Source organism: Myotis yumanensis, unplaced genomic scaffold (genome assembly GCF_028538775.1).
Source record: "Myotis yumanensis isolate MYYU_CA2020_CCGP unplaced genomic scaffold, mMyoYum1.0.hap1 SCAF_4, whole genome shotgun sequence".
Taxonomy (NCBI): domain Eukaryota; kingdom Metazoa; phylum Chordata; class Mammalia; order Chiroptera; family Vespertilionidae; genus Myotis; species Myotis yumanensis.
The window spans coordinates 91944927-91971842 of NW_027223755.1; the positions used below are offsets into that span (position 1 = coordinate 91944927).

A 26916-nucleotide genomic window follows, 5' to 3' on the forward strand; every position below is an offset into this window, starting at 1 on the left:
TTCCCTTGCTCTTAGAAGCGAAAGACAACTAAATACTTAAAATAAGTACGAAGTTGAAAGAGGTCTGCCCCTGCCCACCTCCCATGGTCTGATCTTGTATTATACGTCTTCATGCCCTCCGTGAGACAGCTGCTGTCACGTTCAAGATCTCACACTTCATACTCTTCTGTTCTGCCACAGGGCCTGGCACCTGCCATTCGCTCTGCTGAGAATTCTCTCCCCACTAATCCCCCTCCTTCCCCAGTATTATCATGACCTCTCAGGAAGCTTTCCTGACCACAGATATGTATTTTCAATATCTCTCTCTCTCTCTCTCCCTCTCCCCCCGCCCCCCCCCGCCCCCCCCCCCCCCCCCCCCCCCGCCCGTCACTACACCACACCCTGGCTCAAAACCCTTGACATACGAAGGAGAGAATTTCAAGTGCTCCTTCTTCATAACACTAATAATACATTATAATTTTATATTTCTTTGTGAGCCCTTTTTGTTGGCCTCATGAGAGCAAGGACCAGACCTAATGAAAGTTATATTCATGGTTTGTATTCTTTCATAATGTATTTGCAGGTTTAGACAAAAAGTAGCTGAAATAAAATGGAGCTTATTTTTCTTTCATGGTAACAAGGCTCCTCCATCTTTAAGAGAAGAAGGAAGGTTGGGAGGCAATACCAGTGACATCTGACCCCTTTTCAAGATAGCAGAAGTTTCCTGGGACTTCCCTGAGCCAATTTCTGCTAGTGTCACTGTTAGCTAGAAAGGAGTCTGGGGAACCGTGTGTGTAGCATTTCCAGCCTCTATACTGGAGGTGGGAAAGGGAGGAAATGGGAGTGGGGCTGGCCCACCAGTAGGGCTCTGTCCCACCACTGTTCCTCCAGCGTGTACTGAACAAGTACTTTGGTCTCAGTAGATAATACCAAAAAGGAGGAAAAGCTCACCTGCTTTGATTATTTGTTCATTCATTCATTCCTTCTCTGGTTTGAGCCAGGCTCTCTGCTAGTCACTCTACACATACACACACTTGTCTATTCTTATGACAGTCCTGGCAATTTAGACATTATACTTATTTGGGGATAAGAAACAGAATCTCAGGGAGAGGAAATGACTTGCCTAAGGTTGTGTAGCTATGTAAGGGGCAGAACCAGGACTCGGACCCAAACCCCCTCCCTCTGTGGCCCTCCTGCCTTCCCTAATGCGTCACTGCCTCCCGCATTGGACATGTTTCTGCCAGCGACAGTAATTTTAGCCTGCCAGAATTTAGCTTCTCCCTTAAACATGTTGGCAAAAACAGTTTGCTAATAATATTGCAACTGTATTTGGGCTCTAATAAGGTGACATTCGTTTTATGAGCAGGGTTATAATTTTTAGTCCACGGCCCTGTATGTAGGCTACTTAATAAGCATTTACTCAGCAGTTAGGCCATACTCTAAGCACTCTAAATAATTTGCATAATCTCTTTCTGTTTAAGTAGGTAGAGTACTTTGCCAGGAGCTTTGGCCATTTATTATTCCTGACAATCCCAGCATTCATTCTTATTTGAGAATAAATGAAACAGTGGTCATCTATATTCAGTTATACATTTATACAGCAGCTTACAGTTATACATTTATGAACTAAAATATTCAGAGAGATTTTATTTCTGTACCATAGTTGTTGTTGTTTTTAAAAAAATAGTATGTGTGGCTTTTTTGTGATTATAAAAGTAATAGATGCTTAATTGAAAAAAAAAATTGAGAAGAAGAATGAGAAAAATCACTCAGTTCTGTACCACCCAGAGGTAATAACTAGTGACATTTTGGGCATATTTCCTTTCTAATCTTTAAAAAAAAATTTTTTTGGCATAGCTGAGTTCATAAATTATTTGCAGTTCTGTGTGCTGCAATTCTTCATGTAACATAAACAAGCCTCCTTGTTATTACAAGGATTGTTGTGAATGGCTGCATGGCGTCCCTTCATTAAAAACACACCACCCTTCCAATTGTGAAATGCTCACTAGAAGAGAACAATGACATCGCACCTGAAGTGAAAATATTTCCAGTGTTATTTTATAGACTTTAAGATAGAAACATTTTTTTTCCTTTGGAAACATATCTTGGTGGATATGCTTCAGCACCAGCCTCTTAATATTAAGACGACTTTGTAAATGGTTTGTGCGCTTGCGTACCACGCTATCTATCCTCCCCTCTCTGCCAAGCTCTCCTTTACCCCAGCATTGCTTTTTCTCTTTCTAAATGGCCATCCTCTTTCTCACTTTATGGTTCCCCATGATTGATTCCTGATTCCCTGGCTCATCTTTTATGTCTTGATTCCTCCTGGCCAGGAATTTGAGTGACATTGACTTAATGGCACCTCAGCCAGGGGTGTAGCCAGTTAGACACATGGAACCCGAGATGTACTTGAACCTCCAAACACAGCCTCCAATCTGGGACCATCACAAGACTTTCCCTGATAGCAGCTGAAGTTTGATTCACATGGCTGCCTTCCCTTCCCTGCCTGCTTCCCTTCGCTGAGTCTACTCAGAATTCATTCTCTGGTCAGCAGTCAGGCTTCAGCTAAAGTGTTGTCCTCTGATTTGTAAAGTTCTGTATATAATTCCTAAGTTTCGGTAGAGAGTGATCTTTGCTCTTTTCTTGAGGAATAACCTGACGGTATTTTAACAATTATCTGAAATAAAGACTGCACACAAAGACCAAAAAAAAGAGGCTGGTCTTGAAAAGAGAATGATGTGACTCCCAACCAGCCCTGCATTCCTCTCCTGCTGTGTGGAGGAGGTTGTGGATATCAGGCTGTGGGTGTTAGAGGATGGTTTGATGGTGCCCGTAGATTAGTCTGCAGCTGTCTTTATTGAACACAAGCACAACTTTGAGTTGCACATTCCTTTATTCCTACCTTTAACTCCACATCTGGCTCTCCATAGAAAATTATTTGATGGAAGGGTGCCATTTCATATTCATGCCTTAAAGATCAGCCCACCACCCCCCAAAAACAGAACATGCCATCTGTTATTGATGGACATTTAGAATATTTCATGGATGTTATGGTGTGAACCTTGAATTGCTAACATTTCTAAGGGAAGAATAATCCAAATTCTGATTATCTTAGCAGGTCCTCTACGTGCATCAAACAAATTATTATTGACAAGCATCATTCTTATTGTCATGATAACTTTTCCTTGGTAGAACAAGATGCTAGTGATTTTTTATTTTAAAAAATAACCAGATCCTTTAGTCTTGCAAGTATGTGTCATGTCCCCTGACGCTGACAGGGTGAATACCAGGAAGACAGAAAATTACTCATGTGTTCCCTTCATCTGGCCCCTTCTACTGTTCCATATCTGGCCACCACTCTAGTGACCTCAAGCCCCCTTCCTTGCCCTCCAGTGTGTCTTTTCTTCTCACAGCTTAGGAGGCCCCTCTGGCCTCTACAGCTTCACGCGAATATAGAATTCTTTGGTAAATCAAGGGTAAGCCCTTAGACCATCTGCTAACTTTTCATTCTTTAAAAATAGTGTGGGCAATATAAACATTACAGCCAGAGATTATTTGAATCCTCAGTCCTGAACATGCCCATCGCTACTTAAAACCCTTCAGGGACTGCTCTCAGGATTCAGACACGTTCCCATGGTGGGCCACAGGCTCTCCTGGATCTGGCCGGCCTGCCGAGGCCTTTCACTTCGGCCTCTAACCATACTGGCTGCTTTTCAGTTCCTCAGGGGGCTGTGTGCCTTTCACATACTGTTCTCACACATACTGTTCCTCTTGCTAAAAGCTGTTCCCTCCAGCTCCTCTCCCTTCTCTTCCTTGTCCTCCTGCTCCTCCTCCAGATGTTTATCTTACTCGCAAGACTTGGCTCACATGTGGACAGCAAAGTGATTTTTTAAAATTACAAAAATTATTGTGTAATCATTTATATAGGTTATGGAATTGCTATTTTATACTAAACAAAAATAGTATGATGACTTCAAGTTTTGCTTTTTTGATTTAGTTCTTAATTTTTGTCAGCATTATATATGCAAGCAGATTAATGAGTCGCATAGTTATACACAGAATGTGGAGAAGCAACAGTTTACAGCTCCTCACCTGCCCTTTGCTCACTTCCCGTTGGCCACCACTTTCAACGATTTTAGCTAATTTTGTTGGTCATCACCTACATAGTTCTAAATAGTGTGCTCATGTTGCTACTTCTTTTTTTTTTTTTTAATATATTTTATTGATTTTTTACAGAGAGGAAGGGAGAGGGATAGAGAGTTAGAAACATCGATGAGAGAGAAACATCGACCAGCTGCCTCCTGCACACCCCCTACTGGGGATGTGCCCGCAGCCAAGGTACATGCCCTTGACCGGAATCGAACCTGGGACCCTTCAATCCGCAGGCCGACACTCTATCCACTGAGCCAAACCGGTTAGGACAAAAAGGTCTCACTTTTTAAAATGTACTAATTCCAAAGGCATAAGTGCATAAATTTCCTGTCAATAAATTTTAAAATATTAGGCATTCTATCAGTGTCAGCTTCTTGAAGAAATTTCTCCTAAGGCCCTGACTGGTTACTCTCTAAGCCTGCTAACACCATCACCTGGGGACTTCATCCCCATCCTAGGGACTGATTTCCCCTCTCTCTCATGTTGGACCCCAATTCCCTTCCTTTTCAGATGCATCTCATCCTCCGGTAGCCTCAGGGAAGAATTGACATTTGAGAATATCGTCATTTGACCCTGACATTAAATTGATAGCTTGGTAATTTGGGTTTAGAATGCTGGGTAAGGAGTAATTTCTCTCTCGGAATTTTGTAAGGTTTGCTTCCTTGCTTTTGCTTGTTAAGTAGGGTTTTAAGATGCTCAGTTTCATTCTGATTCTTGATCCTTTTATAAGACTGGAAGCCTGCAGTATCTTACGTTTTTATCCAGGGTTCTGAAATAACACTGATGAACCATGGTGTGAATCTGCTTAATCCACTTAATAAAGTCATGGCCATCAAATGTTTTTGAATGATTTCATTGGTGATTCTCCCCTGTGAGTTTTTCTGTATTTTCTGGTATTCATATTCTCCAGATACTGGGCTTCCTATACTGGTCCTCAACTATTATCTCCTTTTTTCCATTTCCTTGCTTATCCTACTTTCTGAGATATTTCCACAAGTTTGTCTTTAAGCTTCTACTGGGTTTTCATTTCTTCTACCATAGTTTTAATTTCCAAGAACTTTTTTTGGTCATTAATCTTTTTAAAAGTAGCATCCTGTAATTGTTTGATGTGTGCACTATCTTCTTTCTCTGAGAATATTAATGATAGTTTCCCCCCTTCTCCCCCAATAGTCTCTGTCTTCTCTGGTTTTGATTATTTTGGCGTGGCTTTCGTATTGGACTTTCCTCAGGCATCTAATGATCCTCGGTTCGCTGCTCCAGCTTGAGTGCAGCGAAGAAAGAATGCAGGACCGCAAAGCTGATTGGATGCTGCGTGGGGGTCTTGCACCATAGTGGTGAGGCTCCCCTGCTCCCCAGTGTCTTCAGGTCATTTTGGTTCTCAGATGCCCCAGAGGAGACTCTTCCTGCCTGTGGCTGGAGGGCTCTGCCTGGCTGCTCTCATTGGGGGCGCTCTAGGATCCAAACAGAAGAACAAGGTGGTGGTCACAAAAAGGGGGTAAAACCTTTCATCTTAATCCTCCTGTCTTCTCTATGGTACCTCGCCCCTAACGCTACCTGCTGGGTCTCTCAGAATCCCCTGTTTACTTGTTACAAAAACCAAAATCGCCTTCTGCCAAAGTGAGGAGGACAGTGGTCCAGCTTCGTGGAATTTCATGCCATCTCTCTGTTTTAGGTCTCTTTTACCCCCATTTCCAAGGTTACCTGTCACCACAAATTCCTGGGCCTTTAGGGCATCTGTGATACAAAGCAGATATTTAAAAATTCATTTTCTTCACTTTTTTAAAATTGAGGTTTAATATAAAGTAAAATGCAAGTAATCTGAAGTGAAGAGCTTGATGTAAATCCACCCTTAACTACCACTTGGATCAAGATACACCAGAGGGCTCCCCCCTGCCTCTTCTGTGTCAGTAACCTTCATGCACTGTCAGTTGGGTTTGCCGGTTCTTTAATTTCATAAAAATGAGTCTTACAGTAGGTACTCTTCAGGCTTCTTTTCCTGTGCATACTGTCTGACAGTCATCCATGTTACTATATGCAGCAGCAATAACCTCTACACCCTTTTGGTTTGGGACTAGGAGGCAGGCTGGAATGTCTAATCCTGAATTGGAAGTCAGGTCGTGTTCCCCAAAGAGTCAGTGGTGTGTGTTGACCCTACCCATCACCTACGTTCCCTCTGGGCCTCCTTTCTTTGCAGAGAAGGCGACAGGCAGGGCAGGGGTGGCAGTGAGGAGTCCCAGACACCTTTTCTGCTCACAGTGGTGACGACTGTGTTGGCAGCCGAGATGACAGGCGCTCTCAGTGCCCGGGATGTTCTTCATTATTGTTACATTCATCTAATGATTATGTCACAACTTATCTACTCATTCCGCTAGTGATGGATTTCTGGGTCATTTCTATGTTGGGACTATGAATAAAGTTGCTGTGACATTCATATCATGTATTTTAGCCAAGCTGCACACTCATTTCTTTAGTTACAGATCTGGGAGTGGGATTGCTGGGCTGTTGGGAAGATGTAGATTTAACTTTGGGAAATACTTCCAAAGAGTTTTCAAAAGTGGTTGTACCAAGCCAGTCGCCTATTGACTTTCTCACTGCTAGCTGAATATTTAACTTTCTAGGTTGGCTAAGCCCATTCCCACTTGCCCATCTGTTTCCTGGTTTTCATATTTCTGTGGTTTTCCCCTTTCCCGTTATCTTGTCCTTGAGAGTTCACTATCTTTGTAGTAAGATTTGTGGAAGGAACAGAGCTAAGAGTTTTCAATATACCATTTTTAATTGAAAGCCTCTATTACGACTTTAAGGTGGCTTTTAGCTCTGCCTCACCAAACATTCTTACCCTGTGTTTTCTCTGAATCACTTCTGCTTAATGGTTTTATAAAAACAAGATTTTATTGCTCTCAGCCTTTCACAGCTATCCATTGTTTTCTACATTCTGTATTGTCAACAAAATGACAAGACAATTCTGATCTAAGTCAGAATTGATACAGAACGCAGACTGAAGGTATAGTTTGTGGAATTCTTTCCCTTAATTTTCTTTCCCCGAGTTTGCAAAACCCTCAGTATACTATGACATGTAGGATTTTCAAGCTGATCAAATGATGTTCAGGTCTAGGCATATATGACTATCCCAACACTTAACCTTGTTATATCCCAAGTGTGTGTCCCAGGTGTCCCCTCACTCCTGGAACCTCTACACCCTTTTGGTTTGGGACTAGGAGGCAGGCTGGAACGTCTAGAGTCCTGAATTGGAAGTCAGGTCGTGTTCCCCAGAGTCAGTGGTGTGTGTTGACCCTACCCATCACCTAGGTTCCCTCTGGGCCTCCTTCCTTTGCAGAGAAGGTGACGGGCAGGGCAGGGGTGGCAGTGAGGAGTCCCAGACACCTTTTCTGCTCACAGTGGTGACGGCTATGTTGGCAGCCGAGATGACAGGCGCTCTCAGTGCCCAGGATACTCTCCACAACCCATCTGTTTACCATTCGGGCCCTTCCCTGGAGAGCTGACTCTTTGTCCTCTATTTAATCCCTCTTTGTCTATCTTTCCTGCATCACAGAACCAGCAAGATCAGTGCACTTCATTCCATGTGGGTTTTACTCATTAGAATAATATTGCCATGAGGAAGGGCCCCGGTCACCTGGTCAGCCAACCAGGTAGCATGTTATAATACAATAACAGGCTTGTCAGGATGCAGTAGTGCAGGTGCTTAGCACATGGTAAGGACTCCATGAGTGACAGCTGCCAGCACATTTATTCTTCCTATGTAGTGGGCTTCTGAGTAACTCTGGAGGGTTATTTGCTTCATTTGGTCAAACTCCAGCGGTGACCTTGGGTCACATCACTCTTTCTTTGGGATCTCAAAAATATAATCAGCCTGCAAACTCTTCATTTTTATCTCCCCTGCTTCTTCATGTATTAGAGATATATTATCCTAAAGCCATGAATATTGTACATTTTACTTCTATTGATGTAACAAATAACGTTTCTAAGTATGGATAACCACAAGATTATACCTTTACTGACCCTCTAATCAGATGCATTTAATATATGTATTGCTTTACATTATATTTCTTTCCAGTATATTAAATTACCTTATGATCATTGTGACCTACGGGTATAAATAATGGTTAGGTTCCTATGCATTTTTGAAAGGATAATAGGTTACAAAATTGGGCAGCAGTAATAAATCTCAAATTTTTGCTGGGCAAACAAACGCCGCAGCTGGGGAGAGAAGCTTGATGGTACCTCTTAGGTGGTTGAATCAGGGCATTCGTCTGTGTGGTGGAGTAACTAGTTGTTGTGAGTTAGCCTGAGATCTAACAACCAGTTAAACTGTTTCTGTGACAAACCCTGGTTGCATTCCTAGCAGCCCATTTATGAATAAACTCTTGCAGACAATAATCTGTAAAATAAACACCACTCTAAGAGATTAAAAAAATTTATAATTGTAGTGTTTCTTTTCTTTTAATACTTCTAGATGCTCTAAGGGGATAATTTACAAAGCAACAAACCTTTTCAAGTTAATAAATCCATATTACAATGTTCTTAAGTGCAGAATTATGATGAATTTAGAAATTCTAAAGCCTTATATTTACTTGAGGACTTGACATTACTCTGTCAGAATGGAATGCTTTAAAAAATGGCTTTGATATCCAGAATTTCCCCTGCAATTTCAGTGACCCCTGAAACCTGTGGCAGACAATTTGGTCAAATAATTTTGCTGCTTTGTGTTCCCTATTACCACCAGCTGGAATGCCTGTCTGAATAATTAAGTTGGCTGCGTTTCAACAAGTTTAGAACTCCCCTATATTCGACACACAATTGGTTATACTTACTGTACCTTGTAAACCCAGGGTCAGGTTGAAAGCCTGTGAGGGTTACTTGCTCTTTATGGTCACTTAGGCTCTGGTTCACTGACCGGAGCTGTGAGGGCATCTCTGGCATAAGCCTTGTGTACACACTCTAAGCTTCATGGGGAAGGACAGTGTCCTTGTTCATCACACTCTCCTGGCACCTCGCCCATACACATGACATTGTCACCAGATGAGGACTGAGCCCAGAGCGGGTCTGCCTAGGGCCGGTGGTAGTATGTGGGTTCTTGACTTCATGTAGGAAAGGTTTCACAATACGAGTCCAGGTGCATTTGAGAGCACATTTATTAGAGCTGGGGACTGTGGAACAAAGTACGGACTTCGGGCAGAAGTAACAGGAGGGAGCCTAGGCAGTGCTCTGCTTTGCCTTCCTAGAAACACTATAGGAGAGAAGTGAGCCAACGTGGGCTGCTGTCAGCTCACTGGGAAGTCAGAGACCCCACTGTGACCCCACTGACCAGCCAGTTCCCAGGCTGTCCTCCTCCATGGCTTTGTGTAGCTTGGCTCTGAGGCCTCACTCCCCGGATGCGCTGCTGCTGCCTGTCCCCTGGTTGCATGTCTCATGGGGACCCTTAGAGTTACAGTGGTTCTCAACCTTCCTAATGCCGCGACCCTTTAATACAGTTCCTCATGTTGTGGTGACCCCCAACCATAAAATTATTTTCGTTGCTACTTCATAACTGTAATTTTGCTACTGTTATGAATTGTAATGTAAATATCTGATATGCAGGATGTATTTAGGCGACCCCTGTGAAAGGGTCGTTCGACCCCCAAAGGGGTCGCGACCCACAGGTTGAGAACCTCTGGGGAGAAGGAAAGTTTAAAAGTTCATGCCCGAGAACAGGCATGGGCGTGTTCTAGATCGAGCCTGTGCTGGCATCCTTTGTCTTGAGAGGGGCAAGAATCTTAGGGGAGGGTGTCAGCAGAATATTCATCAGCTTTCCAGGTGTGTTTTAAAATGCTAATGCATCAAAATGACTTCACATTGACTTCCTGCAGGGAAGATTTCACAATATGAGTTGTGACTTAGGGGAGTTTTGGATTATTCTCTGGTCTGTTTTACTGTTTTACTTTTATCTTAGGTCTGTCTGGCTCTAATCGGGTTTTCTTATTTGTTTCTCTGACTTCATTCATCCTTTGGGTTGGCCGGCACAAATGGCACTAATCGGGTCTCTGTTATCTATCTCCCCAACCGGTGTGATTTAAGCTGTTTATTCTCTGGTCAGGAAGGAGAGGTATAAACCTCTCAAGTGTCCTTGATTGGGGAAGATAAGGTCTTATGATTCACTAGCTGGCTGTTAGCTGGTTAAATTGTTTGGCCTTGTTTACTTATCTTGTCTCAGTTAGTTTCCCCTTTCTGCTACCTGAGGAATTTTCCTGGCTTCTTACTATCCTGCCTCAGCATCATTGGTGGTTTTTTTTTCCTATTAGTTGAAAATAGATATAGCAAATTCACTATGACTGCTCAATGCCTGGAGAAACCGAGGCAGTACACAGTTAAGAACAAAATGGTGTCATGGTGACAGGACTGCAGACACAATGAAATAATGTGTGAAATGCTAACCTTGGTGCCCTGGCAGAGAGAAACACTTGCTAGTGATAGTGAGGGGCATGCTTAAAATTGACTAGAGGCCCGGTGCACAACATTTGTGCACTTCGGGGGTTGGGGGTCCCTCAACCCAGCCTGCGCCCTCTCGAAGCTGATGATGAGTAAATGCACAGCCCTCTTTGTGCTCGTGCAAAATGGCAGGGGCACTTCCACTGGCACACAAACCATTCTGTTTCAGGAGCAGTCAGGAAACGTGCATGTTTTGCATTGGGTTAGGTTTTCTGACGGTGCCTTCTGCATAATATGCCAAACACCCTCTCTCCATTGCACCACCAGAGGGATGAGGTGAGAATAGCTGGGAGCACATATAGGAAGGAGAGATTAAGTATATGTAACTTTGAATTGTGGTTAAGAGAGGTGAGCCGTGTGACAGGCTGGTGTCGCTGAAATAGCTCGTGCTGGTGGCTGTGGGGGAATGGATTGAGGGGCCAGTCAGAGGTTAGTGCAGTCCTGCAGGCAGTAAGTTATACCGGGGGAGAAGAAACGTGGGCCTGCAGTTCTGCGATGCCATAGAGGTGAGTAAAGGGGAGTTGAAGAGGATCATCTCTCCTGGGGAAAGGCTCAAATTCTGTAGACAGCTCTAGGGGTTAAGATTTCAACATATGAATTGGGTGGGGGGAGGGGTTCAGTCCAAAACAGACAGATGCTACTACCCATGTAGTTTGCAATAAGCCACAAGTTGTACCTTTAATTGCCTAAAGATGGGCCACAGCTAAGTTAGGGAAAGAGACTTTAAAAGACAAGAGGGGTGGTGGTGGTGGTGGTGGTGGTGGTGGTGGTGGTGATGGTGGTGGTGGTGGTGGTGGTGGTGGTGGTGGTGTGTGTGGAGAAGCTGCTGAACCTTCTGCTTTTGTCTGAAGGTCTGAAGTGAGGAGGAAGGGTCCTGAGGCTGCCCAGCTGATAGCCCACTATGAAACCAGGGAAGGAGGAATAGACATGGGTATTCTGTGTGTATTCTAATGTCTTCATGTTGATTTCTGCACTTAGCTGATCCCAAATTAGACCAAATCCACACACACCTACCGAGCATCGTCATTGCACCAAGAAAATCCTGCTGGAGACTGACTGCTCTGCCTGCTGATGGGTTGCTGCACAGCCTGGTGATGGGTTGGGGGGCGGTGGTGAAGCCAGGTCCCTGTGATATCCTGGCAGAAGAAAGCCCTGCGAGCTGGGGCAGGCTCAGAAGGCTGTGCGATGTGAAAGGATCTGACAAAGTACAGCAGCAATTTTTAGGACAGGCAATTCTAACGCATCTCCGACTGTTATCCGCCTCCCCTTCACCGCCTCAGCTGGAGAAATCATTGGGTTTGCAAGTAACTGCTCAGAGTGAGCTCACTCGTGGGCCATATTGATTTTGTTGTTCTTTAAGCTGCTAAATGTATTGACCCTGGAAGTCCACTCTCCATCCCCCTGAATGAGCAGCTCATTACACACCCTGACTGTGTCTCTCTTACTGAGGCTGTCCCACTATTTATTTAATTTAAATTTTCCCGACAGTGGTTGAATGTATCCGCATCAATTCTCGTTAGAGCTCTTGTGCCTACAGGGACTAGGAAACAGAGAACTCTTATTTTCTTTAAGCAACATTCTTCCTTGTCCAGTTGCTACAGAGACATTGATCTTGTTTAAAAAAGAAGAAAAACTTCTTACTAAAACAGTAAATAGAGTCACAATACTTGAAATCTATTCGCAGTATCTGTTGTTTAGACAACCTCCATAGGAAAGAGAAAATATTTTGAAGGTCGTGCAGTGGGTGGTTTTCAACAGCAGTTTGCTGGTGGGAATTTGCCCTCGCTGAGTACTGCGGCGGTGAGGATGGTTAAGAGGAAAGGAAACCCATGGGTTCGCTGTTCATTTCTTGTTCCATGTTTTCTGTAACCACGTTGCATTCTCCACTACCCCCAAAGGGGAAAACAAAATGTGTATTATCAGACTTTTGTGAGTGGCAGGGGAGCACTGCATCTCTGTGGTTTTGCCTGCCCCTCTGGCGGTTGAGATAGGCCTTACATGAGGCAGAGTGGCTATTTTCCCTTCAGAAGATGGAGCCCTGAGCTGGGGGAAATGGTGGTAGCCTGGACACCCATGTTCCTGGGAATGAAGTTGCCACCTGGGTTCTCAATAAACAATAAAATCCTAAGGAAAGCTACATGGCCAAGAGTTCATCTCATCCTTCCAGGGTTTCACCATTGCTTCTGGAATACGACGGCAGTATTTCCTGAAGAGCCATCCCAGGTTCACTCTGGTGTCTTCTTTTAATCTATGCCCCCAAGAATTTAAATGAACTCTATAAATGAGCCAGACAGTGGGATTTTATTCCAGCAACAGCATATAATTTTGTTTAATCCTGTTGAGCTGCAACCTGTATGAAATCAGAAACGCATGTTACTATCAAAGGTATGGAAGAAAAGAGGTTCCTTAGTTGAAACACCAGTCCCTGGGAAAGAGGGCTGAGCGCACGGAAGCAACACCTCATTGAGAAAAGCTTGCTGGCGACTGAGGCCAGCTACACCCGGTCTGATTTCAGGTGCAGTTAGAACACTCAGAGAAGCTGACCTTCCTGTGTTTAAGGGCAAAGGATTCCTTCTCCAAGGGAACAGAGCCTGGTCCTGCACGGCTCGATCATTCTCCCTGAGGTGCCATCCCCTGAGGAGGAAGACGATGCCACATGCCAAACCAAGACCAAATCCCCTGAAGCCATGGGCTGTGCAAAGACATCCAGGCTCTTGTCTGGGCTTGGCTGGGATTATATAAGGTCATCCAGTTTTGTTCAGTTCTAACACTGTCTGATAACAACATATGCGCGTGTGTGCATACAGTGTGATGTGTGTGTGTGATTAACATTCATGTAGTTAGTTATATGTCTTTAATTTTTAAGGTAAAATCCAATTCTGTATATGGGTAGGCAGTTGGTAAATCAGTTTGCTTCCCCCGCACCCTCCCCCCACTCCCCACCTGCCAGAGGCCAGTGTTCCAGAGACAACTACCAGGTTCTTGTGTATCTTTCCCAGATACATTTATAAGTATATTTGCATGTTTTTTCCTTACATTTTATTTTCATAATATTGTTTATTTACATTTTGGATAGAGACCAACTTTCAAAAGTTACAAAAGAATATAAATGTAGAAAATGTTTCCTTCTAACCCAGTGTCTCTCCCTAGAAGCAGCACATAGAACCAGTTTTTTAAGGCATCCTATCAAAGATAGCGTGTGCACATATTATGTGTAGTTCTTTTTTTTTTTCCACATGAAAGGTGGGTCGTAAACTATGCACAATGTACAACCAGACTTCGTTTTTATTGTGCTTACAGAAGTTGCTTTTTTTTTTTTTAAACAAATTGAAGGGAAGACCCTCCACCAGCAAAAAGATTATCACTCGCTTTATTGCGGTACTAGCTTTATTGCAATGGTATGGACCAAACCTTCAGCATCTCTGAGGTATGCCTATATTGATCTTGCTTTCTTCCCTTAGTATAGATAGTATTCCTCATTCTTTTTTTGTGGCTACATAGCATTTCATTGATTGGCTAGACCATAATTTATTTACGCAGGCTTCTATCCGTGTTCACTTAGGTTATCTATTATGATATGCTTCAACACTGGGCTGGGGTGAAGCAAGTGAGGTGTCCAAGGAACATAAATAAGTTAAGGAGGCACCCACTCTCAGGGCCGTGCAAATGCCAGGCCAGCGCTTGCACAAAACCTGAGAGTGAGGTTCTTAAATTTTCCACTTACTCCCCTTATCATACTCCTAGCCCTGCTCTGCTCTTACAAATTGGCTGCAATAAAAATTGTTATTTGTACTTTTTCCCCACACATTATTATTTTTTTAAAAAATATATTTTATTGATTTTTTACAGAGACAAAGGGAGAGAGAGATAGAGAGTTAGAAACATCGATGAGAGAGAAACATCGACCAGCTGCCTCCTGCACATCTCCTACTGGGGATGTGCCCACAACCCAGGTACATGCCCCTGACCGGAATCGAACCTGGGACCTTTCAGTCCGCAGGCTGACGCTCTATTTACTGAGCCAAACCAGTTTCGGCATCCCCACACATTGTTGGGAAAAACTCCAGATGTTAAAACATGGGGATCAAGGTGTATGTGGGTTTTTAAATTTGAATAAAGGAAACCTTTTACATTCCAGTCAACACTATAAAAGACTGCCTGTTTCCCCATATCCTGACCAACAAATTGTATTAGCGGCACTTTTAGATTGTTGCCAGTGGATGGGTAACACATCAAGAAATACGTGGCCAAGCTAACTGTTTAATAGTCTTGCACCTCAATGTAGAAACTCGTGGAATTGCCTGCAGTGCCTTCTCTCTTCCCCATAGTGGTCACTCTGCATCTGCTCCGGGCTCTGACCAGGAGGTGGTGTATGTATCCGTTTCCCTTCATCGCTGGGGACACCAACTTTGGAGTCAGGCTGGGTTAACCCAGGTGGAACTTGAATCTAGATTTCACAAATAAAAATACAGGAACACAAATACTGTATACTAATATTAAAATGTCCAGTTATATGGAATTTCAAATGGACATCTTATATTTTATCTGGCAGCCCTACCTGGGTTAAAATCCAGTGAGCATCTTACAAACTCTGTGACCTTGAATGAGGGCGTCACCCGTGCCTTAGTTTCCGCATTTGTGTTATTAATTCTGCATTGGTTCTTATAGGAGTGAGTGAGGCCATCTGTGTGGCGTGCTTTGCTCAGTGCCGAGAACACAATCCGCAGTCTACAATGTGCGCTTTTTGGTACTCTGGCTGCAACTCTGCACTGCCCCGCCTCCCGGTGCCAGATCCTCTTTCTGACCTCGGCTTCACCCTGCTGTTTCTTTGCCTCTGAAGGCTTGCTTCCTTTTCAGCAGGCCCTAAGCCCCCCTAAGCCTTTTATGTTGGCGGGAGTGTTGCTTTCTCTGGGAAGGCTCTCTCAGTTGTGTGGGTCACCCCCACCCTGTGCTTTCACGGGGCCTGATGCTCCTGTCACATAACTTCACATCTTGTGCAATACGACATGGTCATTGCCTTTTCCATCTTTGGTTCCCCTTCTAGACGTTGAGCTCCATGGGAACAAAGATAACTCCCTTCCTTCTACTGGTATGGCCAAGACCTAGCACACAGTAGGACAGCAGGTGTGCTGAATAAATGCCTAGCTGAAGACAAATAATTTCTGTTCTTCTAGCCCTATGATAACTGAGGTGTTGTAGATTTTGCTTCTGGCTTTGAAAGAGCAGTGACTATTTGGAGTTTAATTTTGAAACGTCTATTAATTTTTCATTACGTTTTATATTTAAAATCCTGTATGAGACCGAAGATTTTGGGAGCATAGCCCCAGGTGCCAGAGTTCCGATTATAAAATGGAATCTTAAAGTAAAAAGAGGCAGTCATTCTAACTAAGACCTTTTCATGCACCTGACCCCCAGCAGCTCTAAACAGAAATGAACTGGTCGTTCCTTCCCCTGAGGGGACTTGCCAGTTCCAAAGGCGAATCTGCTTATAACTGTCCTGGAACTTTGTCCCGGGACGTTGCATGTCTCTTGTCAGCGTCAGCCTTGAGCAGTGTCTTCCATGCACGTGTAGCACTTCATGTACCAAGTGCTAGTAGTATTCTGTTCAATTGAGTATCCCATCATCATGCATGTACACATCTTATAATAGCTCCAAGGTTGGCTTTAAAGAACATAAACACTAGAGAGATGATCACTTTTGGGGGGAAATAAATTATGGACGACCTTGGCCCACAGTGACAAGTGCAGACAATGACGAACATTTACATATTTTCTCCTCTGTGTTTTCTTACACATATTTACATGGTCTTCTTTCTTTCCTTTCCTAGTATTACTACCCTGTTCCAGTTTTTATTACCTCCTGCTGAAAACCATAAAATTGCCTCTCTGCCAGCCCCTCTGCCTTTGGCCAAAGAATCTTTATGAGGACAGAGTCCTTTTAACATGAACCCTTCTCAGAGCACATCAAGGCTCCCACATCCCCACTGCCTCCCTCTCCTGTGAGCAGACATTACTCTCAGAAGGACACCTCACCTTTAACCTGGACAAGGGCCAACCCTGCTGGGCCACGGTCCAGTCCGAGAACAGCCAGGCCATGGCACGGTGTGTCTGCAGTGGCCAGAAACCCAAACAAGCCTTCCTAAAAAGCTGTAGCTTCTTGTGTGGTGGACCTTGAATGAGCTGATCCAGAAATGCATATGGAAGTTCAGGGGACCCTGCAAAAGGAAGAACAGAGTTGGAGGACTCACACTTTCTGATTTTAAACCTATTAGAAAGCTACAGTAATCAAAACACTGTAGTACTGGCATAAGGATAGACATAGATCAGTGGAGTAGAAATGAGAGCCCACACATAAACTCCCATATTTAGGGTCAGTTGATTTCTGACCAGGTTGCCAAGACAGTTCAGTGGAGAAAGACAGTCCCTGTAACAAACGGTGCTGGACAACTGGATATCCACATGCAGAGGATGGCTCTGCGTCTTTCTTTTCTTTTTACTAACTTACCTTATTAGGATTAAATATAAAACATTTCAGTGACATATGGAAATTCTCAACTCTTAGGCAAGGTAGCTAAAAGTAGATGAACACAAAAGTTGGCAGAATTTCTAAATGGATCGATCTGATTGCAATGGCAACCTAACCAAATCTTTCAGAAATGGATGCCGATCAACAGGCGAAAGCAAAGAATAATGACAGAGGATATCTGTATCGCACCACGAACAAGTGTGACTATGTGGGAATATGAGGAGCTGCATATTCAACAATTGGAGAACGCTCCTTCTTACGCTCACAGGGGACGGCTAGGGAAACTGGCACGTACTTGGCTGTAAAGGGGATCTCGCTGCTGCTACTCCCTTTGTAGTCATAACTTCTGAGACGTTCTTGTGTTTCCCTCTACTTCTTTCCCGAGTTATTTCTACCAGTTCCCGTTTCACCTCTGCCTATGTTATGACCGTCTAGGATCTAGATGAATTCCTTCATTTCTGCTTTATGGTCTTTCTTAGCTGTAATTGCTTCATAAAGACGTTCTGCTTTCCTTTAAACTCATGATGGAAATGAACTGTTGGGTGTAATTTTCATCCACTATGGCAAGCTTTTCCAGGTGAGTTTTCATCACCCCCTGGGCAGCTGGGCAGCTCTTACCACCGTTTTTCTTGTGCTGACTTTGCACGATACTAAGCATATTCGTCGGTACGAACGTGGCACGGGAAGCATGGCCTTCCCCCACTTGGCTTTTCTCAGTAACGCCGCATGACATTTGAAACAGACGGGTGCATCTGTCATGTACTTGACAAATTACCTGGCTCCCCAGTTTGAAGGGAAGACTTGGTGTATCTTTGGCTCATAGCTTGCTCCCAGGAACTAAAGCAGACCCTTATGCGTAGTCTGCACTCAGTACGTATTTGTTGAATAAATTAGCATAGAGAGGCTCAAAAAACAGATGTGGATTTGAATTGGTCATTTTAGAACCCATTTATGAAAGTTTTAATGCATTATTATATCAAGTGTGGAAGCCAGGAATCTGAGAGAGTCAGGTACCCACACACTTTTCAATTCTCAAGCTAAATCTGGGTGGGGAACATCTGGCCCGTGGGCCATTTAGGCTGAGATATCATTTGGTCTGTTCCTGCCAAGGCATTAGGGGCGAGTTAATTAAATGTTTGACCAAATATAGAGGCTAATTTTTCAGTTGATAATTGTGTATGGCCCACAAATGATGTTATAAATTTGCAAATGGCCTTCGGCAGAAAAAAGCTTCCCCACCCGAGTTAAATAATCATCTCCAAACTGAATCTTGTGCCGGGGGGATACACTTAATATTAAGACATTGAGCACTTGAGCTTTTACACACCACTAATGGAATATAAAATACCTCTTTGTGTGGGGAGCATTTAGCAAGGCACATATGAAAGGAATCAAGCCATTCAGATTCCAAGAATTTTTCCTACAAAGGTGCTCACACAGTCTGCAAGGCCATGTGTATAGTATGAGAAACTTCAGTTTGGGACTCCCACAGGTGCACATCCCGACCCGCTGAGACGGGGCGGGACCGTTTCAACTACTCATACTTATTTTTCATCTAAAGAAAAGATAGAAACCAAGTTTCACTAACATTTAATAGGACAGTGACTCCACCATCCTTCAGTCGGCACGTTGGGTCAGATGCCACTTAGTCATTGAAATCCAAGGCATCCTGAGGGAAGGACAGTTCAACCCAGGGGGCAGTGGTTTCCAACTCACTTGCTGATTTGCTTTTAGCATAGGCTGACTTTTGCAGTTTCTCTCTGCCCGGTTGAATGCATTTCTAGGTTCTTCCCTCTTATTTCATGTGAATAAATGCCAAAACAACCTCAGCCATTTCAGAACGTGACCCTCACTCTTGCAGGGATGCCCTGGCGGAAGGAGCAGACGAAGGACCTGCAGCGGGTGCTCAGGAACGTGGACAGCGACATCCCGCTGGTCCTGGTCAGCGGCAACCACGACGTGGGCAACATCCCCACGCCCGAGACCATCGCGGAGTTCCAGGAGACTTGGGGAGACGACTATTTCAGCTTCTGGGTCGGGGGCGTCCTGTTCCTCGTCCTCAACTCCCAGTTACTGTACGACGCCTCCAGTTGCCCTGCCCTGAAGCAGGCCCAGGACCAGTGGCTGGACCAGCAGCTGAGCATGGCGGGGCAGCAGAAGTGCCAGCACGCCATCGTCTTCCAGCACATCCCCCTCTTCCTCCAAAGCATCGACGAGGAGGATGACTACTTCAACCTCACCAAGCCCATGCGGAAGGAGATGGCAGACAAGTTCATCAAAGCAGGTAGCAGCGGGTCCCCAGTGTCTGGGTGGAAGAGTGGTCCAAGGGGAGGTTTCCAGATCCTTCTGCCCCTCCACAGCCTGGCGAAGGGGTTCTGATTCAGCTCTGTCACTCACTGGCCGTGAGGCCTGGGACAAGCTGCCGCCGTTTCCTCATCTGTAAAGTAGGAACAGCAAGAGTAGCTCTCATAGGCTGGTTGTGAGGTTAAATGAGAAGAGGCTGAAAGCATTAGAATAGCCCCTTAGGCAGGGTACTAACGTTGTGGTAGCTGCTCACAGCTGAGGGCGGGGGTCCTGCAGGTAGGGGGCACTGGGGCAGGGTCTGAGTGTGACTACGCGTGTCCCTGGAAAGGGAAGATGCCAGGGCACCTTTTCTCCTTTCTCTGAGGAGCAGGAACTTGCCCACGGGCAGATGACCTTTAAGAGCCAAGCTTCCCACTCCCTCAGGTATAACCTGGGAAGTCCTGGGTGGGCTGCAGTGGGCAGGCCCTGGGCCTCATTGGCTCTCCTTTGGAGAGGACCACGTCTCCTCCAGAACCAGGAGAGAGAAATGTACATTAAACGTAAGCAGTACATTTACAGTGGTCATGCATTTGACACGTGTGTGCACACTCATAGAGCATGAGAGGCTCCCTTTGTGGATCTGGTTTCTGGTGGCACTCTGTGCAGCACTAGCTCACACACCTCACTTCTGCCCCTGGGAGCACCTGCAGTGTTCCTCTTGGGAACAGCGGTGTGATCTCAGCTGACCCCTGAGGTTTCAGAGACCTGGCAGGATTCCAGTTTTGACAACTGTTGTATCTCTTGTTTTGGTCCTAATGCCTCTGTTTAGATCTTTCCAGAGTGCACTTTTTCAGACTTTTCTAAAATGTAAATGTGTCGGTTAGGGGGTAAGGAGAGGGAGGTGGCCTAACCAAGTAGCAATCATTCATTAGAATTTTTAAAAAAAACCCTGACACTCTTCTTTTCATCTTTGATCATTAAATGAGTTCGCATTCACTTGTGAAAAGTACAATAGGCCCTTCTGTATTTTTGAGGCATTTTATAAAAAGCTTGCATAATTGGAGGCATTTTCCAACTGTTCCATGGAGATGAAGTTAGAAAACTATTACGGTCTTTGAAATTTTGTGCCGTGCTTGAGTTGGTGTAGAAAACCGTTTTGATGACAAGGAAATAAAGTGTCAAGATGGCATCAGCAACACCATGGAGACTGTTTTTTAACAAAAAATAATGTCAGAGAGAACATTTTATGCCACTCAAATGATTCCTTTCATATCAAATGTTAAATGATGCAAATGCCATCCACGTGGCTGCTCTTTGTTCTCTGCTGTTGTCAACCACAGTCTTGAGTGGCATGTGCTTCGGGGTTTCCCATCGTAGGATGGAGCACATGCGGCCACTAGCACCCCAGATAGTAAGACCTGTAGATTTTATAGAGAGAGCCCACAGCTCTAACAGGGCATCCTCGGGGGAGCCTGCTGCCCACCGCCAGGGTGGCATCAGATCTGGGCTGTGCCGGCCACCTCCCGTCAGGCCTGCAGCCCTGCTCGCCAGGGAGGATTTGTTGGCACACCAGGGCTGGCCTGTCGTGGGGACAGACTCCACTTGCCCCCGCTCCCAGAAGCTAACATCTCCCACCGAATGCCAATGAAATGATTCATGTAAGACTGAAGCCCTCCCCTCAGCCCTAGCAGCAGTCTCTTCCCGAAAGGCTATTATTATCTGGAGGTTGCTTGCTAAGCAGGGGACAGGGCAGGGTGCGGGTTTCTTACTCCACTCAGTGCATCTGGCTCCAGAACCTGACGGACTGTGCCTAGCAGAGCCTCCTATCCCAGGGAGACTCTGATGTGTCATGTGCCTTTTGTTCTGCCTCCTGATATCAACATCCTGTCCACTCTTCTAGGCCACCATGTCTCTCATCCGGTTCGGGGCAACAGCTCTGACCTGGTACCCGGGCCCATTCTTCCCCATTGCAGTCCATCTCCGCCCGGTGCCAGAGGCCTCCTCTTCATCTCTGCCTCTTCCACTTCACCTGGCCAACACCTGCTTTACTCTGACACCTTCAGGATGAGGTTCCCCCAGCGCCCCCTTCTCAGCTTCCTGAATCCCCCACTGGACTCTCATCTCTCGAACAGAGACACTGTAGTCACCTGCATGCAGGAGGCCTGGCTCAGGGCTCACACAATAAATTCCTCATCAGTGTTTGTAGGACCAACGAAGGGCTGAAACTAACACTCCTTCCCTCCCTGACGGACTGACCATAGCCCATGTCCTTGTTTGGCACCGCCGTAGGCCGGTGCAGAGCAGGCCAAGTCCTGGTTTCTCAGAGCTCCAGGCCCAGCCTTCCCGGAAGGTGTTCGCCTGTTAGTGCCCATCACAGGGCCTCCAAGCCTTTGGTCTTGTGCATCCTTCTGCTCTAATCCACATGCTGGCTCTCCAGTCTCACAAGCAGTTCTTTCTCACTTCACAGCTGGCCTCCCAATATTCCTGCTGATGGGGAAGATGAGACATTTGGCGGGGGCGGGGGGGGGGGGGGGGGGGGGGAGGTTAGCAATCTGAATCTAGTCATTGCCCCTTTAATTATCTGGTCCTGCAAGCCCTGTTTACCCAAAATACTACTCCCATTTTAGAGAGGCCATAAACCATCCCCAGATGGAGTTATCAGTGCTGGCGCCAGGCCAGGCCTTGAGATGTCCCACTGCCCCCATCCCAGCACATGGGGCTTTTTGCAAAGCCTGTGAAAGGTCCGGAAGTATGGTCCATATGTGGGGGACAAAGAAACCAAAGGGGTATAAAGGAAAAGCTTCCTCCATATTGGGGGGGCTCAGGATTTGGAGAGAAACAGACTCCCCTGAGTCACCTTACCGATACATGTGAAATGTTGGGAAATAAATGGGTTTTTCCTGTGCCTCCGGTACTCCTGTGTATTTTTTCGGTCGCCTGGTAAATTCTGTAACACTGCCAGGCACCACTTACACCTGTGAGAAGGCGTCCTCGAGGCTACTGCCTCAGGATCTCCCCTAGACCTGCTCACGGGGAAAACCAGAGAGATGGGTGCTCTAACTGCAGTCCCCGTCAGTTTTAGTGGCTTAACCAAGCCAGGCCCTTTGCTTAAGGGCCTTTCAAACACAGAACAAACCACAGGCAGCATGGAGAAGAGAGGGGGTCAGATGTGGACGCAGCTCTGGCAGGCCGAGTGACCTGCTTGGTGGGGAAGCTCAGGTAGGTGGGCTCTCCTGGGCATGTCTGCTCTGTGACTCAGTGATGCAGGGGATGGCTCGGTCGCAGCAACAACTTTTGAACTCGTTTTGGGAAGCCAGAAGTTCTAGTGACATTTTGTAAAATCAATTAACTTGAAGACCATGATGAAATTGGGGGTGGTGATGGTATTTAATACTGCCTCCGCTTTCCCCCACAGCAGTATTATTCCCTACTCCTGCTGCAGTCTCATTTATCTCCTGCGTTAAAATGCCACTACTTAAAAAATATGTCAAAAGCTCATCAGAATATCCAGGTTAGCTTTTAATTATGGTAATTGTGTTGTTATAAAATATCCTTTTAGAGAGCACATCCCTCCTCAAACCACTCTGGAGGTAAAACCCAGCTTCCTCCCAGCAAGCTTAATGAATAATTCTGAGTCATTGTGTGGGATGAATAAATGATTTAATAACGAGCATCAACAATCATCTCACATTGTTGCGTTAATCTCTAAATGGATGAGGTAAATGAGGAGGAGGGCTGTTACTACACAACGGGCCACCTTGTGTGGAGGGATGCCGCCTCTGAATCCAAGCCTGCGGGCTTCCCGGCTCAGGTTTCCCTAGAAACGGATGCATTCTCTTTCTCTTTCGGAAGCTCAATAAAAACCTCTTTGTCTGATAAAAAACGTTGTCAATAGCCAGTACAAATAAAGAGTTATCAGGGCGGGACAGATGCACAGCTGTGAAGCGGCTCCGCTATTTTCTGCCTTCTTTTAGCTCTGCCTGAGGATAATCAATTTCATCACATCCAGAGGATGTCGAAATTGGCTTTCCCCATAATTCACCTGATACCTAGTTGGAGTTGCAAAGATAGATAGTAGATAATGAAATCTTAGTTGAACCTGGCCACCGTCTCCATCCTTCGTGCCTTTTTTAGCAGAAGGTTAATGTGTGAACCAGCTAATACGGATTCCAATTTAAAAATTCAATCTTAAAAAATAAAAGTCTAACTCTTTAACTGTTTGCTCAATGTCTCGATACCTTTGCTTTTTTCCACTTTCAGCAGAGAGATCAGAACTGTGTAGTAGAGAGCCGAGAGTGAGTTTGACAATTATGAAAAAATCTCAATACAGGAAGAGCCTGCAAAATTTGATCAATAATTTCACAAAATTATAGTTTCATCTCTAGTATTTATGTTTAAAACAAACAAAAAAAACACACAAGAGCAGAGCTTTTAGCCCAATGTTACCGTATTAGAATTCACTTTATGGGAAAAATAAAACATCAAATTGTACTCTAACATCTTAACTACATTGTATTGAAATTATTTGACATCCTGGTTGTTGTTGTTTTCCAGGAAGTGGAATCGCAGCTTAACTTTGTTCACCTTTGTAAGCCCAGCCCCTAGCTAGCCAACACTGTCCCATAGTAGCCCCTCAATAAATAAATATTGGTTAATGGAATGGATTTAAACTTGATTCAAACCTATTTTTATTAGCAGAATCATAGGTAATGCTTATGTTACCTGTGGATTGGTGTTTACCAGCTGACTTCTGGATGGGAAATGCATTACCTAGAGCAAGGGTTGGTAAACTTTTTCTGCAAAGGGTCAGAAATGTTGGACTAGTCTCTGTAGCATCTTACTTAGTTGTTACAGAGGACTCCTAAGCAAATGGGCGTGGCTTAGGATCCTTCAGTGCTGCTCCTCAGGCTGTGTTCCAGTAACACTTTATTAACCAACAGGTGTTGGGCCTGGAGGCCATGGTTTTGCCACCTTGGCTTAGAGAAATGTTCCCATTACAGTGCGTAGCTCTTGCTCTTCCCGGGCCTTGTCCGCACTGTGCATGTGTCCAGTTCCAGGATGTGTCAGGTGACTTCCCTGGGACAGCTGCCTGCCTCACTTCCCTGAACTGGGCTCTGGTTCCTCAGGGGCTGGTGTGAGTGGGCGAGGCACGTCCCATTGGAGGCCCCTGATGTAATTGGAGGTGGGGGTGGAGGTGGGAGGGTACATGGGGGCACTTAAAATCCAACACTTGAGTGTTTAACATGTGTTAGGAAAAATATAACTAGCTCATCAATTTGAAGAAAGAGAATAGCAGGGGTAGTATGCCGGTCAGGCAAAAATTGTGACCGTGGTACAGGGGTGCCATGTCCGCACCAGTGGGGTGGGTGACGCTATACAACACCAGGGGGCGCAGACAGGCTTTGACTTTGGATAGACCTAGCTTCACATCCCTCGGGGCTGCTCCCCAGGTAAGTGGCTGCACGTGAGTTGGCAAACATCTTTCTGCCTTGGCTTCTCACTTGTTAAGTGGGGTATCATCCCAACACCATAGGGTTGGTGTGACAGTCAAATAGAGTGTGGCATGTAAGCATTGGCACCATGCCTGGGACAGAGTATGTGCGTGATAAAGGGTTGTTTGTTGTTACATGCTGTGAGCCCCTGGCAGGCAAATGTGCTTTGGTGGGGGCTGGCTCTTCCTGTAGTGAGAGCAGGGCTTCTCACCCTGTGGTGCCGGCGGGAGGGCCAGGTCTTCTTGTGGGGTGCACGTGAGAGGCTCCAGGTGAGGACAGGCATGTCTGGGGACATGCCTGCAGTGTGCTAGCATAACGTTATAAATTAAAAAAACAAGGAATTAGCCAAACCGGTTTGGCTCAGTGGATGGAGCGTCGGCCTGTGGACTGAAAGGTCCCAGGTTCGATTCCGGTCAAGGGCATGTACCTTGGTTGTGGGCACATCCCCAATAGGAGGTGTGCAGGAGGCAGCTGGTCGATGTTTCTCTTTCATCGATGTTTCTAACTCCCTATCCCTCTCCCTTCCTCTCTGTAAAAAATCAATAAAAATATTTTTTTTAAAAAAGAATCAACATTTCAAAAAGAAAAAGAAAAAGCAAGGAATTAGCAATTCTTCATAATACAAACTACAGTAAGCGAAGCTGGACAAAAACCTCTTGGCTCCTAGGAAAATAGAGTCGCAGGGAATCTGAGGTTGTTCAGGGTGGTTGAGGAATGCATGTTATTTTTAGTTTTATCTAAAGGGTTGTACTAGTTTAAAAGGTTGGAAATCACTGAGCTAAATGGACAATTCCAATGGAATTTGACTTTATTTTTTTAAAGCACATACCTCGCCAATTAATGTGTTAGTAAACACACCTTTGAAAGCATAACTTCATAGTCATGTCTTTCTGAATCTGGCAAATATGTTCACAAGGCAATGGCGAGCATCTGATGTGCCCTCTGTTTAAAATGCATTTTAACCAACTTCCAAGTCAAGCTCACAAACAGTTCTTTTTTTAAGCTCGTGTAGAATTGGGAGTTTCTGGGGGCATATCAGCTTGAGGAATTTACCCTCTTTAATTTATTTTTTATGATTTGGTTTTGAGTTTATTTTCCCAGTCAATTCACCATAAAACATCCTGCTTTAGTCATTTGAAGTCTGTGTTTCATATAAAACTAGATAAAAGACCAACTGCCGAAGCTACATCTGGTGCGACGTGATGGATTACATTTCTCACTTTGGAGGTACCCTTAACAGTTGGACTAATTAAAGCTAAAATCAAGTCCTGATGTAAATATTTATAAATTGAGAATCTGGCATGTGTAAGTGTGTGCTGCTGGTTCCCCAAATTAAGTCAACATTCATTCATTCAACAGATAGCTGGGGCGGGGGGTAGGCGTGAGGACGGGCATGAGCAACACGGACCGGTCCTTCTCCTGTATTGTAGCTCACTCTTACACTGCGAATTAAAATCTTGTTGAAAAATCCCATTGCAACATTTCCAAAAGGACCTAAAAGTGCATGGGAAAGAGAGGGGTCTAAGTTTATCAAGTCAAAATATTACCTCCTCTCTCACAGGTCGTGCTTTAAAAACAGCAGTTAGTGTCACTTTCAAATGAGCAGTGGGATTCCATTGTCAAATTGGAATATCCCTCAGCCAGCTGAACACTCATTTCCTATACTAGCTCGAAGTATTTTGTATCTACTACACTTGCTTTCATGTAAGAGGCATTTGCCCCCATTATGTAGAACAGTGTAAATACAAATTAAGGATGTTGCAGTGTAACGTAAGCTAAAAATTGCTTTAATCTCATTTTTCTGTTTTACTTAACAAAAAATGTTTGTTGATGATTCATTTGGAAGTAAAGGAATAGCACCCATTTGGGTAACGCCTCCCGGTGCAGGCATGGCTCTTCGTGCCCCTGGTCACAGCGCCTGCGGGACAGGTGAGGACGCCGAACACAGAATAGGAAGGAGCAGAGGCTCTGGCTCCTGACTCCTCCTTCAATTGAAATTAT

At 44.9% G+C, this 26916-nt stretch overlaps 1 protein-coding gene across 1 annotated transcript in view; it reads left to right on the plus strand.

Annotated features, from left to right (window-relative positions):
* The window catches only part of CPPED1 (calcineurin like phosphoesterase domain containing 1), a 113632-nt gene that overhangs the window by 56722 nt on the left and 29994 nt on the right, over positions 1 to 26916 (plus strand). The window contains exon 3 of the mRNA XM_070412957.1: positions 19002 to 19424. Coding sequence (XP_070269058.1) covers positions 19002 to 19424 — 423 coding nt within the window. The remainder of the gene's footprint in view (positions 1 to 19001; positions 19425 to 26916) is intronic.